The sequence below is a fragment of the Monoraphidium neglectum genome, assembly GCF_000611645.1.
Source record: "Monoraphidium neglectum strain SAG 48.87 unplaced genomic scaffold scaffold00854, whole genome shotgun sequence".
Lineage (NCBI taxonomy): Eukaryota > Viridiplantae > Chlorophyta > Chlorophyceae > Sphaeropleales > Selenastraceae > Monoraphidium > Monoraphidium neglectum.
Window position 1 is genome coordinate 1 of NW_014012774.1, and position 15,803 is coordinate 15,803.

General features: G+C 65.8%; 4 protein-coding genes across 4 annotated transcripts; 1 reads left to right on the forward strand and 3 right to left on the reverse strand.

Annotated features, from left to right (window-relative positions):
* Positions 1-2,213: 2,213 nt before the first annotated feature.
* On the reverse strand, positions 2,214-3,320 carry MNEG_5625 (hypothetical protein; the record flags this gene model as incomplete). The annotated part of the gene is made up of 2 exons (XM_014045894.1): positions 2,214-2,543; positions 2,763-3,320. The coding sequence occupies 2 exons, from the start codon at positions 3,318-3,320 to the stop codon at positions 2,214-2,216; spliced, it is 888 nt and encodes a 295-aa protein (XP_013901348.1).
* A 4,726-nt stretch (positions 3,321-8,046) lies between these two features.
* MNEG_5626 (hypothetical protein) lies at positions 8,047-9,024 on the reverse strand (the record flags this gene model as incomplete). Its single annotated transcript, XM_014045895.1, has 2 exons — positions 8,047-8,298; positions 9,016-9,024. The coding sequence occupies 2 exons, from the start codon at positions 9,022-9,024 to the stop codon at positions 8,047-8,049; spliced, it is 261 nt and encodes an 86-aa protein (XP_013901349.1).
* Positions 9,025-9,693: 669 nt separating this feature from the next.
* On the reverse strand, positions 9,694-11,070 carry MNEG_5627 (hypothetical protein; the record flags this gene model as incomplete). The annotated part of the gene is made up of 2 exons (XM_014045896.1): positions 9,694-9,917; positions 10,224-11,070. The coding sequence occupies 2 exons, from the start codon at positions 11,068-11,070 to the stop codon at positions 9,694-9,696; spliced, it is 1,071 nt and encodes a 356-aa protein (XP_013901350.1).
* Positions 11,071-13,746: 2,676 nt separating this feature from the next.
* Positions 13,747-15,504, forward strand: MNEG_5628 (hypothetical protein; the record flags this gene model as incomplete). The annotated part of the gene is made up of 4 exons (XM_014045897.1): positions 13,747-13,774; positions 14,022-14,370; positions 14,559-15,107; positions 15,399-15,504. The coding sequence occupies 4 exons, from the start codon at positions 13,747-13,749 to the stop codon at positions 15,502-15,504; spliced, it is 1,032 nt and encodes a 343-aa protein (XP_013901351.1).
* Positions 15,505-15,803: the final 299 nt, after the last annotated feature.

Sequence of the window (15,803 nt, forward strand, 5' to 3'; positions counted from 1 at the left end):
ATGCGCATAGTAAAAAGGTGGCACAGCCCGCCTTCGTAAATTGCTTTGATCTCCTGGCACCATGCGCGCAGGGAAGGGCAGGGCGATGGGTGCCAGCAGGGATCTGGCCGGCACCACGCGCCTGCGCTTGGCCCTGAGGGCTGGTTGCCAAATTATGCTGGGTTGACAACGGCAAACATGGCCGCGGTGGGGGCCACAAGCGCCCAGGCAACGAGGAGCGGAGCGGGAACACACCGGCATGGCCCATCAGGTGCAGCGCCCCATAGCCAAGACGTATGCATCTCGCGCAGCACGGCCCACGCACCAATCAGAAAATCCTAACACGTAGATGGAAGGGAAGCCCAATCCGATCCAGTAAACAGCAACACAACAATGGCAGGTTGCTGTATGACGGCAGGCGTGTTGGCCAGCCAGGGCGGTGTGTAACTGCTTCCCAGAGCTTTGGCCTGTGGCCAGCGCCAGCACAGCGAATGCGGAGGAAACACTCTCGGGGCAACTGCATGCGGCTAAACCAAGTCGTCGGCCGCGACACAGTGCGGATGACGGGGGCAGGGGGGAGACTCGCGCCTTCAAAGGAGAGTGTCCAGAGGACACAGCTGGCGGGGTGAGGGACCAACGGCTTGGCCGGCCGCAGAGCGTTCAATGCAGCAGCAGCACGCTCGATGCAATGATGTAAGCAAAGCGACGGCCAGTAGCCGCCACACAATCGACCTCTCAACCGCTCCTGCAGCTGCTGTGCCACAAGGTTACGAGGCGATAATGCTGGGGCCTTTGATTGCCGCCAGCCTAGGGGACGCGTCACAGGGGTTGGAATGAGCCATGCGGAAATGGGGTCGCGCACGGTTATGAGCCGGTCGGCCCAAGCCTGCACCCCATAGGTGCCCCCTCAAGTCACTCTCGCACACTACTTCCCGTAGCGGTTGGCAGAAACTTGTCTGCTGCGGCCCAAGGTCCAGGAGCACGCAAAGCAGCACTCGGAAGCGGGTGGAGGTTGGGCCCAAAGTGGGGGCTCGGAGGCGTGTTGACAGCGGTTGCCCAGACTGGTGCATGGGGGTGACGGCTTTCCTGTGTCGCACGGGTCCTTTCCCGGTGGCGTGTTGCAATGTTCAAAGGCAAGTATGCCTGAGTGTGTGGTTGGGGGGTGGGTGCACTCGCGTGCGGTCTTGCATATGCAAAGTTGCTCCGAATTCCCTCATGTGTGCGTCAAACAAGCGCACAACCGCGGCTCGCAGGACGCAGTGAAGGATGTGCCCCCGCCGACCCAGACAAGGGGTGGCAGAGTGGCCAGGGGGGGGGCAGGGCAGTCAGTGCCCACGCGCCCTCCCACACGCATGTGGATGAGGTTGGATCAACTTCGTTGGATCAACGCAAATCAAACGTCTCTCCTAATTCACTGCTAAATCGACTTTGGCAAACCCCTCGAGGAAAATAGAAAGTGTCGCCCCCTGCTGCTTCACGCTTGCTGCTGCCAGCCGGGCCAGGGCAAGAAGGCCGCCCAGCAGGCGCAGCACGTGCGTGCACACATTTGATGATGCATGTGCACACGTCTTGCCAGGGGGCCACGTTCGCGCTGACTGCGTCGGCAGCGAGTTGTCCAGCATCCAAGTCTGCCGCGCGCTTGTGAGCGCAAGGGCGGGCTTATTTGCGGATCATGGGAGCGGTGCTCGCGTCTCCCTCGGGGCGACACGCTCGATGGCTCAGAAAAATGACAATCAAAGCATTGGTGCAGGATGGAGTTGACGAGCCCCCCGAACAGCGTTGCCAGACGTTCGTTCGTCGGGCATCTTTGCGGGCCAGGGGCGGCGCTCTGGGTAGAGGAATCGCCAGCCTGTGCCGCAGGGGCACCGGGCCACCCGTGCAAGGTGTGTTGTTGTGGTGGTATGGTCTGTTCATGGGTCTCACGGCTAGGGTTTTTGTCAACGTGCGGCACACCCACAAGAAAACAGGAGCGCTGTCAAGGGGCCCATATGGGCACTGTGCTGTAGACGACAACGCCCTGCCAAGCGCAAACGCAGGCAAGGCCACACGCGCTCCCGCCTTGGGGACAGCCGGGCGTGGCCCCGTCGCAACGCGAGGCGTGGGTGACAGGGATAAGACAAGTGACAAGAAGTGGGCGGCTGTGCAGCCGTATCACGAGTCACATGACAGGCAATCGGGTTTGCTGCTTGTGGGGGACTTGGCAAGCCGTGGTGAGCATGGCTGTCCGCAGTGTGTCAGGCTGCCCAGCCAACGCGCGCCGCCGCATTCAGGGGCGGCACGGCGCCGCCAATCATCGGCACAAACGCGCGCGGAGGCAGCCCAGGTCCGAACGCGCCCGCACCGAGCGGGCCGTGCTGGGCAGACGCGCTCTCGGGGCGCGTTGAGAAGCCCGGCAGTGGTGCGCAATCAACGCGCGGCGACGGCGGCGGCGATGCGCAGGCCGTATAGATGGTGGCGCCGACGGCAGTGTCCACGCCCGTGGCGTCGCCCTTGAGGCAGCGGCTGGCGGCCGGCGGGGCGTTCAGGCGCTTGGCGCGGGCGGCGGCCTGCTCGGCGGCGTGGCGCTGCGGGAGTGGTGGGAACGGGATGTGACATGGTGTCGAAGCATGTCGGTGGGTAAAGGGTCCTGTGCGACAGGCGCAGCATGCACGCTCCTTGGGGCTGCATTGCAGCTGCGCCTGCGGAACCCCTGCGCGCGGGGCCCGGTTTTGCAGACCCGACGTGGAAGTCCACCCCACCCCAGGGCCCCCAGGGGCCCCACACAGCAGAGGTCCCTGCCCCACCTGAAGCGTCTCTCCCCACTGGCTACGGCCCTCCATGGCACCTGCCCGCGCCGAGGATGCCGCCAGGGGTGTAACAGGCGGCATGCGCTGCTCTCCGGACTGCGCTGCGCACACCGCTGCGGCGGTACCGGTCGCGGCCAGGCCGTCGGCGGTGCGCTTGCGGCAGCATATGCCGCCACTGGTGCCAGTGATGCACTCGCGGCCCATCAGTGGCATCTTCAGCACGCTGCCATTGACACGGCGCACAAAGCGCTCTGGGCCCTGGGCAGATACGCTCAGGGCACCCAGGTTGGTCCGCGGCACGCCGAGCTGCGCAAAAGATGCACCGACGACCTGATCCGCTGCCCAGATGGCCTGACAAGAAGGCGTGGCTGGCCCCACGTCAAAGCAGGGCGAATCGAGGTCCTGAGGGCCCAGGTCGTCGGCGCCGCCACCGAACAGTAACGAGTCCAGAGACAGGACGGCCCCGGAGCTGCAGTTGCTGCCACTTTCGATGATGGCATTGTCATCCACTTTAGCCAAGCCGCAGGCAGCATATGCCGCGCGGGAGAGAGTCATCTGGACAGGGCGGGCTTTTTGATCTGCGTGAGGCGTGCACAAGGGGAGTGGCAATCAGTGATGATGATGTATTTTCGGCTCATACCTACAAGAGAACCACGCTACGCCGCGCGGACTGCAGGATCGCGGGACTGCACCGTTTGGCTAGCAAGGCAAGCTGAGAGTTAAACAACGATCAGCTGAGACAATAGGGACGGTATGGCCCATCATACAGGTGTGTTGGACGGCCTGCTGGGCGGCCGCGCGGGGTGGCCCGTTTGGGCCACTGCGCGCGGGTCCTCTCTCACCTTGTATGACCTCGCGAAGGACACGCAGGGCAGCGGAATATTGCAGGTAATTCTATTCAGCTCTTAGCTAGACACGGACTGGCGGTGTGGGTGACGATTCTTGTCGAAGGCCGCTGCGATTGGGTGGTTTATCCTCGGTAAGCTGCGGGAATCTGTTTGTTAGCATCAAAACGATGATCAAGACTCCATGGACACGGTGTGAAGGGACGCCGCTTTTGGTCGGTGATAGCGAACCCCCCAGCTTCCGCGTGACGCATGGTTGGCAACAGCGGCAAGGCGGATGATGCAGCACTCCGGTGAAAGGGTGTCCTTGGCACATAAATGCCTTTGATCTAAACCCTTCTGCGACTCATCCGCCCTTCATGGGACGCGTCTCAAGATGCCCCTCGCTTCCTCACACTCCATGCCGTCACGCACGCACACTCAACCTCCCCTGCCCGCGATACATCCAAACATGTGCCATGCCCCCGCACTGGCATCTAAAACACCTTTGTTGCCGCACAAAAATTTGTGTGTTGTGAGTCGCCTTATTGTGGTCTTACATGCGCCATCGGAAGGGCCATCCAGCAGCAGCAGACCAGAGGCACGGCCACTGCACCGACACTTTCAGCCCCCCAGAACATATCTTACATCTGACATGCTGTGCCTTGAAGCCGCCGCTGCCAAAGGCGCTGCCCGCCATACTTCCTGTGTCACACACGGTGTGTGCGTACCTCACCCCCCGGGCGCGCGCTGTGCAGCAGCGCGCTGGGCCATTGAGGGCCGTTCGACATGTCGCAGTCGCAGGCCCCCACCGGCCCCCGCCACAACATCCTGCAGCAGCTGGGATCTCCCCTTGATCAAACTCGCCGCAACGCGCCCCTCCTGCTGCTGCTGCTGCTGCTGCTGCTGCTGCTGCTGCTGCTGCTGCTGCTGCTGCTGCTGCTGCTGCTGCTGCTGCTGCTGCTGCTGCTGCTGCTGCTGCGCTTGATCCCGACCACCACCGCCGCCGCGGCCACCATACCCAGATGCGGGGCGCGGAGGTGGCGGCGCAGGCGGTGGTGGCGCCGTGTGAGGCACGTTCCTGCGCTCCGCAACCCTGACAGAGCTCAGTCGTGCAGGAGATGGCGCGGGAAGGGGCGGCATGTGGTGCTCAACAGGAGGCGCGGCGGCCTCCTGGCCATCCTCCTCTGCCTCGTCGAAACTATGGATTCCGCCTCCGACAGGGGGGTTGCCACCAACGGCTGCCAGGCGCTCCTGCAACTCCAGGACAGAGCCCCTCAGCTGCTCTACAGCCGCTAGGATCGACCCACGAGGGGGTCGGCCCTGTGGCACCTCCTCATTGAGCTGCACTGACTCAGGGCCTGCCTCGCTGCCCGCATCACTTGATGACCCGCCGCTAGCCCCCGTCGCCCAGTGATTCGGCCGCGGCGGCAGGTTTGCCCCGCCCTCTGTAGCTTCGGGATCATGGTGTGCTGCATCTGTCTCGTCCTCATCCTGCTGCTGCTGCTGCTGCTGCTGCTGCTGCTGCTGCTGCTGCTGCTGCTGCTGCTGCTGCTGCTGCTGCTGCCAGCGCTCAAGGAAATCTCGCCGTAAATCGCTGGAGACACCGTCGTACTCCGAGAGCGTGTTGGCTCCGCTGGCCACCAAGATGCTGCTTTTGCCAAAGGTTTCCCCGGGGACGGCGCCACCCGTGCGGCTACCATTGTTCTGGCTGGCCGCTAGGAGAGGAGGCAGCGGCTGTGCAGCAGCGCGTGAAAAGCGGAGGGCCGGAGTCATGCCACTGCTGCTGGCGCTGCGTGAGATGTGAAAAGGTGCCACTCGGCTGCTGCCACCTGTGTTGCTGTGAGTCTGAACGCGCGTGCACTGCCCGTCACCGCTGTCGGCTTCTGCCTGCCCGCGGGCTGCGTGTGAGGCGGCGTGCCTCTGCTGCTGCAAGCTGCGCACCATGCTCTGGACAGTACGACCGCGCCCTGCAAGCGCACTCGGGCGGCCATCGGCGTTGTGGCGCTGCTCCTGCGTAGAGGGTGGTCCTTGCTTTGTTGCCACGACCTCTGACGGCATTCGCTGCTGCTCCTGCTGCTGCTGCTGCTGCTGCTGCTGTTGTTGGAGCATGAGCCCCACAAGCATGTCGATCTGCTTTTGCTGCGCACGCAGCTGCCCTGGTAGAGAGGACAGGGTCGACAGCACACTGCCCTGCTGCTCCGCCGGCTGGTTGCCCATTGGCAGGCGCCGCCTGCTCTGGCCGCTTTTCAATTGCCAGCCGCCACTCTGCGCTCCATGTCCGACCAAGCCGCCGCCACCAACCCCTCGCGAGCCGGCCGCCCCCCCACCGCTTGACAGGCCGCCACCCCAGCGGCCCATCCCCGCCGCCGTTGCCGCGCCGTTCGTCAACCCGTCGCCGCCGCTCTCGTCCTCTCCGCCAAAATCAGACAGGAACCCGCTGCTGCTGTCGTCGCCATGGCTGCGCTGACCTGGGCCCCCAAAATCCAGGCGGCTGCTGTCGCCCCGCTTGTAGCGGCCCGCGGTGATGGCCCAGCCGGTGGTGGCCACGTCGTCCTCCTCAAATGTGGTGATCAGCGACAACGAGTCAACGTCCACCCCCGCCAAGCCGTAACCACCCACACCTACATCGCCGCCGTTGCTGTCGCCACTGCGCGGCGCCGCGCGCCCGCCAAACCCCGACGGCTGCCGGTCGCCGTCCCGGCTCTGGCGGTGGGCGGCGAGCGCGCGGCGGCTGGCTTCCCGCTGCTGCAGCATGCGGCGCTTGGCCGAGGCGGTCTCCGCTGGGCGTGTCCCAGCGCCGCTGCTGAATTGCTGTCGCGGTGCAGCCAGGCCGCCCCCATCAGCTGGATCACGCACGCTGTCAGCGGCAGTGACGCTCTGGCGAACGCTGTGGTGCTGCGCGCTGCCGCCGTCACCCGAGCTGGCTTGAGGGCCTGCGGGGGAAGTCGCACGCGCTGCGCCAGCGTCCCCGGCCGAGGACGCATGAGCAAAGCCGCCGCCCGCCCCTGAAAGCGACGCCACCAGCAGCGTGGGACGCGTGCGCTCTGAATTGCAGCTGTCGCCACCGGTGGTGCGTCGCGGGAGGCCGACCACGCTGGCTGCAGGCACGGGGCGCATGTTGAGAGGCCGTGGGTCCATACTCGATTCACTGCCTTTTGTATCGCGTTGTTTGGGGCCCGGCCCCGCCGCGCTGCCGCCTGTCACAGGTGCCCCTGCCATCATCGAGCGCCTCAACAGTTGGGCGCCTTGTGCGACAGAACCGCTGCGCGCCGCCCACTGCCGCGTGCTGCGTGTTGCACGAGTGCTGTCAGAAGCCGCAACTGAGGCCTCGTCGTCGGTGCTGGCGCCGGCAGCGCCGCTGCCGCTGGCAGGGTTGGCCCCCTGACCGCTGGTCCTGCTGTGCATGCCGCTCGCTCTGGCCGCGCTGGCGTCGTCGTCTGACAGGGCGCTCACACTCCAGCAGCATGACCTGCAAGGGAGGGCAGCGCATGTGGCATGGGCACTTGGCCACCGAAGGGATCAGGGCGCCAACTTGGCAACTCAGGCAACGCGGACACCAGCCATGCGCTTTGGATACCGAGGGTTTGCTGCATGCAGCGTGACGCGACAGGAGCCGCTTACCAGCATTTCTTACGGGGCTCCCTGGCCATGACCTTCAACCGCTGCAGCCGCCGCTCTCCGCCCGCATTGCCCAGCCGGCGCCGCGAGTGCTCTTTGTGCTCAACATCGCGCGAGCCGCCGCCACCGCTGGTGCTCGCACGTCCATCTGCAGTGCCAGGGCGTGCCCCCTGGACGGCCACAGCGGCCGCCTGGACCCCTGCCATGGACAACCGCTGCAGCCGCCCCGTTGCGGCCGCCAGGTCAGCAGCTGCAGCAGGCCCTGACGCAAACGCGTTAGCCCCAAGCTGCATGGAGAGGCGCGGCACAGACCCGGTGGCCGGCAGCAGCGCTTGAGGCAGCGACACGCGCGCCCCGGCGCCCCCAGGGGCCTGCGGGTGCTGCAGCTGGTGCTGCCATTCCTGCCATGTGGCGGCCAGCTCGTGCACTCTGCCGCCTGGTTGGGGCCCCTGTGAGGCCGACCCTCCATCCAAAAGGCCATCGCCGCCATCCCCTGCCTCAGGCGAGCCCCAGGCGGTGTCCTCAGCCTGCCCCTCTTCGCCAGCTGCCCCTTGCTGCAGCGATGCCACGAGCAGGCCGCGCGGCACGGCCGCCCCCTGCAGCGCCGCAAGCCAAAGCTTCTGGAGGTGAGCACACAGAGCGTGGCAGGGAGGGGGGGGGGCGCGGGTGGGCACACGCGCGGGTCGGTCCAGAGGGCGCTGGCGCCTCGGCTGCGACCTTCCTGTGCCTGAGCGCAGGCTGGTGAGCCCTCGTCATGCGACAGCGCGCCGAGCCATGACGCTCTTCAGCCACGCCCGACCCACGTGCAATGCAAGCGCGCACACATCAGCAGCACCTCAGCCCCCCATCGACGCCACCTGCAGCTCGGGCGAGGGCGCCGCCAGCAGGTAGGCCGCGTCACCCAGCTCCTCCGCCCCGCCGCACCCAGACGGAAGCGCAACCTGTAGCGTGTGCAGCGCGCGCGGCGGCGCGCTTTCGCGCCCCGAGGGCACGAGCAGCTGCTCGGCGGCTACCAGGGCACCCTCCAGGGGGATGACCCCCAGGGGCTTGCGGGTGCGCGTGCCCTGGAAGTAGAACAAGTTGCTGGCCTGGACAGGAGGAGTGTGGGAGTGACACACCTTTGTTCACACTCTGCCAGCAGCGAAAGAAAAAAGCCGTTGGGTAGAAATACCGGGGCTGCCCAAAGGGAAGAGGGGTTCCCTAGCTGTTCAGCCAGAGGGGAAAGTGGTGCCTCCAGGGTGGGAACAAACCACCCAAATCAGCCAGAGGGCACACGCACACCTCCCTGGCAAGAGAGTTAGACAGGCCTCTTTTCCAAGCAGGTGGGAGGGATGGCGTGACCGTAACAATTGAGTTCTATTCATAGCCACGGCCCGACATGAGTTGAAGCGCTGCTCCACACAGGGGACAGCGTGCACATCAGGTGATGGCCCCGCACCTTCAGCGCAAAGAACCGGCGCTTCCATGTTCGCGATGCAGACCCTGCAATGGGTGGACAAGGTGACAACGTAAGCGTTGCCACACCTATGACGCCCCACACTACCACTGTCTCCCAAAATCTCGCCGTTGCTTGCAACACAGGAGCTTGCGTCGCCCAGACCCTGGGCCCGCCCCTCACCAAAGTGGTGCAGGTGTCCGCACAGGTCTGCCGGTGCCCATAGCGCTTGCTGGTGCCGCTGAAACAGGATTTGTAGTGGCCGATTGCCCCGGCATCGGGAGGTGCGGGCTTGTCACTTTGCTGCCATCGCAGAAACAGTACGTGCGAACGGTGCCCGATCGGGGTTCCTGAACGGACAGGGGCGCACCTTGACCATATCATCATACTTCTAGAACATTACGTCCTGATGCGTCCTGGATGCGCCCTTCAGAGTTCGCGACCCATGGGCTCGCCTTCATGCAGGGCTTGCATCATCGATCAAATGCGATGTTAATGCAGGAATACAACGAAATTTGAACTCTTTGAACATTATGGTAGTGTTGTGCTTCCGCATGAGAGTTGCCATGGGTGATGCGCAGTCAAGGCAGTCAACCAAACACGACAGGCATACTTGCAACCCTGGGTACTTGCAAGACAGTAAGACATAGGGCAGCAAAAGCCACTCTGCGAACCTGCACATACCACCCAGATTGCAGATACTATGTTAACCCACACGTGGCATAGTTGCATGATCAGATGGCGGGCGGGTGCTGGCCTGCTACCGTAAACCACTCTTACATACATGTATATGATGCACTACAGCAGCACGCTCCTGTGTGTGTGTCGGCCATGCAGAAAAACAGGGCCACGCCCAATGGGATCTGAAAGTGAGGAAGAAACAATGCAAAGCATGGGTCAGCAAAATCAACCGAACAACCACGTCAAATACTGTACAGCCATCCCAATGAATGCATGGGGATGAACAAGTTATTCAACAATCAAGTTGACAAAGCAGAGTGAAGTGCATCCCAACAGAAAGGCCGTCCGACCCACGTTGGACGCGCCACTACCGCACTTTCCCAAGCCCCACTGACAGCGCCAGCGGCTCCCACAGCTGCAGCACAGGCGCCTCGGTTAGCTTGGACTTGCCGCCACCGCCGCCGTCCCTATCACCGCCGCCGTCGCCGTCGCTGCCGTCCTCTATTGGAACCTCCATTGGCGCCCGCCCCAGCGACGCCACCATCCAGGGGCGCTCAGGGTTCCAGGCCAGCCCCTCGCATAGACTGAGGCCTGCATGTAGAAACAGCAGGCCGGCAGGAACGCCGCTGCCACCCGCCACCCGTCTCAAGTGCTGCCTGACCCGTTCGCTGCACGTGTCGGCTGGGCCAACGCCCTTGTGATGGGGCGCCGCCTGCTTGCGAGCCCGCTGTCTACTGGCCGGCGCCCCCTCCGGACCCGTCTGGCCGCCGCCAGCCACTCCCTCGACCTCAACGGCACCGCCTGGGCCATTTGCCCCCGTCGCCGCTGCCTGCGCCACATCCCAGACCGACACAAACCCATCGTCCCTGCCACACGCCGCCACCACGCCCGCCCTACTCGCCGCCCACTCCACCTGCGCCACCGCGCCTGCATGCTGCCGGCGCGCCAGCAACGCGTGGCCGGGGCGCCGCGTGTCCACCACGTACAGGGCGCCCTCGCCGCCACCAGCGGCGATGAGGTGGCTGCCGGGGCGTGGTTCCCACTGCAGGCAATCCAGCGCCTCTCCGCGGCTGCACTGGAATAGCAGCGCGCTGCCGCCGCCGCCGCTGCCGCCGCCACCACTGCCACCCTGCCGCCAGTCGTGCAGCCGCACAGCGCCGTCGTCGCCCGCGGTTGCAAACGCGCCGCCGCCGTCAGGGCCGCAGGTCACGTCGTTGGCGCCGCTGGCTGCGGCATGGCCAGAGGGCAGTGTCGCCAGCGGCGCGAGCCGAGCCGCACCCTCTGCCGCTCGGCCGGTGTCCCACACGCACACGACGCCGCCTCGGACGGCTCCGCCCCCGCTGCAGCCGCTGGCGCCACTGCCGGCCGCTAGCAGTGTGCGTCCGCCAGGCCCCGGGTCCCAGCAGAGGCCAAAGCCGCCCCCTGACCGGCCCTCCAGCACGCAATCGGGGTTGAAGCCCTCAGCGCTGCCCTCCAAGCCGTCGTCGGAGACCTCCTGCTCCTCCCCCGCTCCCTCGTCCTCACCACTCGCACCGGCCTCCGCCTCTGCATCATGCATAGGCTCGTCGCCCGTGCTCGCCGCTGCGCCCATGCCGCGCCACTGCCGCCCCTGTTGCTGCTCCCGACTGCCGCCATTGGCGGTGCTGGCAGAGAGCCCCAAGCGCCGCCGCTGCGCAGCCCTGCTGAAGAGGAAGACGTCGCCGCAGTCGCTGGTGGTGGCGATGATGTCATCGCTGCCGGGCATAAGGGCGGCGCGGTTGACATCATGGGGGCCATGGGGGATGCGCTGGGTTGGATAAGGGGTCCCCGGGCGGGTGGGCGGGCGGGTGGATATCAGGAAGTCGAGGGTGAGAGCGTGGGTTTGGCTTAGAGCATGCACAATGACAGTTCCTGGAAGCGCTTTCGGTGCAGTGAGCAGGGAAGCGGGGGTCGAAAGCACAGCCACGAGACTTGAGGAATGCGCCCCCAACACCCAGATAACCAGCTGAAACACACCTCTAGCACTTCCAGGTCTGGCGGGATGCTCGGGTAGGGCCCCTGCTGCGAAGGCAGCGCATACAGGCTAGGCAACAGCGCCCCCAGCACCAGCAACCAGCAGCCAATTGGTGGTGCGCCGCCCTCCTCTTCCTGCTCCTCGTGCCGCGTGCCGACCAGCAGGCGCTGGCGCACCATCGGTGGAGAGCCTCCCGCATCCTCGACGCCAGGTAGCCACCGGACGGTCAGGGCGTCGCGCGGCAGCATGCGGTGCAGCATCGTCGCATACAGCGTCGAAACAGCGCTGCGCCGCCATACAGCATGCATGCCGGCCGCGGCCCTAAGATCGACATCCTCTGTGCTCATCGTGCAGTGGACATAGCACGTTGGCGCGAAGTGCGAGATCTTTGTGCCAGATCCTAGACGCTGTTGCCAACCAGGGTTTCGGAGGTTATATGCGGCTTTATCTTATCGTCGAGCATGGGTAATGTCATGGCAAGTCCCTGCAGTCCCAACCTGACGGGCCAGGTCACGACTCAAAACGTTTGGTGCAGGACACACGGCATGATTGCAATTGCATCCCCACAGCGGTACATGAACAATCACATGAAACTATTTGTATATGTATCTCGCACCACCGCAAGCAGGCTCACAGCATCATGACATTGTTCCGCCTGTCGGCAAGATTGGCCGTTGCGCTCCTGCTGGCGGCGCTCCTGATGGCAAGGGTCGCTGAGGCCCAGGAATGCGCCAGGGCTACTTCCAGTAGCACATGCCCGGCAGGTGAGGGGCGGAGCGGCACGAATACCGTACGATCCTCCGAGCCAGGCGCGGTCGGCCTCAACGGTCGAGCCCATCTCAAACTGCCGGCTCGGGCGTTGACAACCAGGACAGCTCCTGCAACCAAGCAGGCCGCGACATGTGCACCTAATGCTTGACATGCAACGGAGGTTACCAAATGGCTTCCAACATTTGCACGCCACGCCTGGGCCCTCAGCTGGTGGCGCGGCGGGCTGGCTGCGGGTGCATCGGCCTTTGGCTGGTAGTGTGAGAAGCCCGGCAGTAAGGCAAAAAAAAGGGTTGAGTGCTTGCAGCATTTGCTGCGGCCCCTTGCGCTCCTTGCTTATTCACCCCGTATTTCATTGCACCACCCCCGCAGTTGGCTGCCGCTGGGCCGCCGGGCGCTGCGTGCCCTTCAGCACCACGACCCATGCCGGCGCAGGGCGTGGCGGGGCATCGCCGCCCGCCGCGGTGTGCCGCGACCTCGACTCATCCGACGCCTACTTCTCCCGCGCCCTGGGCTGCGGCGGCAGGCGGCGGCGCCTTGCAGCGCGGCAGGGCACGCAGCTGCCGCGCCGCGCGCCGGCGCTCTGAGGGAGATTTCGATGATACCCCTCTTTGCCGCTCCGATGAGCGGGGATGCGCAGGGCTGCAGAGAGACGAGAGGGTGCCACAAGCGAGGCTGCAAAGGGTTGCCTGCACGGCGGTGTGCTGCAAATGCACACGCGGCACACGACACAACGCGCTGAAGCAGGGCGCGCAATAGTATATAAGCCACGCCAGCATGGGCAGCCGCGGCGCAGCGCGTCGGCCAAGCCCTCCGGGCCGACCCGTCTGCGTTGGCGCAAACCGCTGTGCTGTGGCAAAATGTTTGTGTACTCCTGGGCATAATCATATTGTATTGAGCTCTGCTTGTTTTTGTGCACAGCTGGCCACAGTCCAGGGGCAGACGAAGGTATGTATGCGGCTGGCAAATATTTCGGTTGAGCCCAAACCTGCCGTGCCTCAGCGGCTGGTTTGAACCCCTGACTCTATCACTATTTCTGACAGCTGTTGTGGAGAGGGCATTGCAACAAGATCTGGATTCAAAACTTTGGTTACTCAGCCAGCAATAGTCTGCGCCAGCGTTGGTCCGCGCCAGCATTGGCATGCGTGTGTCCCCGGCCTTGCCTTGACTCCTGGTCCTGGCCATTGGGCTGGCTAGTGACCGACCAGTGCTCGATGCGGCGACAGAGGTCCAGCTGACACCACTGGGCGCCAATCGGCCCGATTTGGTTCCAAAGTAAAGGATCCACGTGGCTTTATGGCCCAGGCCGCCGCCATGTCCCAAAGCTCCGACATGCAGTGCTGGCAGTGATTCCGCAGCTGCCAGTGACCGCGGCAGGGCCTCTTGCGCGCTTGCCGAGTACAACCCGACGCTCGACATCCAAAGTTGCGTTAGAACCAACTTGCACAACATGAAGCTCTGGTGAAGCTCTGGCGCCCTTGAGTTCCGAGCGCGGCACGCTGTTTTATCAGCCTCGCGTTGCCCGTCTGCGTGTGGAAAACAAAATTCAAGTGTGTTGTGAACAAAAAAGCGCATGCAGAGGGGAAAACCCCGCCTACAAGGCGGTGAGCGCCACCCCGCTTCATCCCGAGGCCTTCGCTCGACAGCCCGCAGGCCTGCATGGCGGGCATCGCGGTCAAATCAACAGGTGGGAAAAGCTGATATGAGTGATTTGATGGCCAATGTTGCTCAGGTGGTGCTCCTGCTGATGGCGCTTGCCTGTGCTGCTGCCTGCTGCAAGTATCCTACGCCAATGCCGCTTGCCGCCCGTGCCTAACAAGCGCTCCCCGCCCCTTGCACGCAGCCCACTTGCCTCGCAGCGTTTGGCTTTTCACAGTCTCACGCCAGCTCTAGTCCACTGTGGGCCGTCAACGCAGCCGCCACGCTCGTCTCAGCACCCCCCGAAGCCCCCGCCGGCGCCGCGGCCGGCGCCGGCGCCCAGGCTGGCTTCTACGCGCCCCGCGGCGGCGTCATCGGCGGCCCCGCCACCATGCGCGTCCGCGCGCCTCCCCAACCGCAGCACCTTGAGCAGTTCCAAGAGGCGGCGCGCCGCGCCGCGGCGGATGCAGCAGCGCCCGCGTGGCCCGACTGCGCTGTCAGCCCAGCGGCTGTGCAGGCGCTGCTCAGCGGCGGGCCCGGGGCGCTGGCGCGGTGCCGCGAACTGGGCCTCATCACGGCGCTGCTGGACCACTGGGCGGCGCTGGGGGAGGCGCCAGAGGAGGCGTGGTGGGCGGCGGTGGAGAGGTGCGCGGCCTCGACGGGGCCCGTGGCCGCGGTGGGGCTGCCAGGTAGAGCAGGGGAGCAAGCACAGTCCAGCCCGATTGCGGGGCCGCACTGCAGCCGCAGCCGCACCCGCTGGCGTCTGGCCACACCCGCATCTCTCCCGCGCGTACCCATCCCTCCCTTACCTGCCCCATGTGCCCGCTCTGCAGGGAGTCGCGTGCGCTCCTGCGGGGCGCGCCACCTCAGCAGGCCGCTGACCTGCTTTCTGCCGCCGCCCGCGCCGGCCGCCGCCCCGGCGCCGCGTGGCTGGCGGCGGCGCAGGACGAGCTCTGCGCCGCATGGGACCGCGGCGCGGGGCCCTCGCTCGACGCGTGGGCGGCGGCGCTGGGCGCGCTCGTGAGGATGGGCGCCGCGCTCGACCGCCGCTTCTGCCAGCGGCTGCTCGCCGCCACGGCCGACCAGCTGCGCTCCGCGCCGCCGGCCGCGGCCGCGCGCCTGCTGTGGGGCGTCGCCAAGGCGCGGCTCGCCCCGGGGCCCGCATGGCTCGCCGCGCTACGCGGCGCGCTGGAGCGCGCAGCGCCGGAGCTGGGGGCGCACCAGCTGGCGGGCTGCCTGCGGTCCCTGGCCATCTTGGGGGAGCGCGCCGGCCCGCAGGAGGTCCTGGGCGCTGCGGGGGGGCTGCTCGCGCAGGAGCTAGCGCTGCGGCCCGGGGGCGCGGGGCCGGGGGAGCTGGCGCAGGCGCTGTGGGCGCTGGCGAGGTGGGTTCAGGGGGGGGGGGCCGGGCTCGATGTTGGGCCGCTGCAGGGAAGCATTTTGCAGGGCCGCTGCGGCGTCGGTCCTGGCAGAAGGGGGGGGTGGAAGACAAACTGAAGCCAAGGTCAGCAGCGACCCGGCAATGAGGGGCGTTGGGCTGCGCCTTGCTGAACTCGCACTTCCACCACCCCCCCGAGCGCCCGTTGCGTGCGGGCGTTGGGCTGCTCTGCCCCCCTCAGCCCATGCAACCCCTTGCTCTACTCATCATCTCTCCCCCAAATCTCCTCCCCTCCCAGGCTGGGCCACCGCCCCGCGCCAGGGTCGCTGTGCCCCGTGGACGCGCTGCTGCCGGCGGTCCTGGAGCAGCTGCCACGCCTCTCACCCCCACAGCTCAGCGGGTGAGTCGTGAGCACGCGCGCAGGCGCGCGAGCGCACGCGAGCGTGTGTATGGGGGGGTGGTTGCTGCCACGAACATAGTGCGGGTTACGGCTGCGGCCGCCCCCGCCGCCCCCCACCCCCACCACTAGCCACCCTCTTGCTCATCCACGCCCTCCCTTGTGTACCGCTTGGCCTCAAGCCATTGGGTTCTTGATTTTTCTCGTCTGGTCCATCACCTGTCCCTGCTCACCCTACCTCGCCTTTTCAACCCCCCCACCCACAGCCTCCTGTGGGCGCTGGCGCGCCTTGAGGCCCGCCCCCCC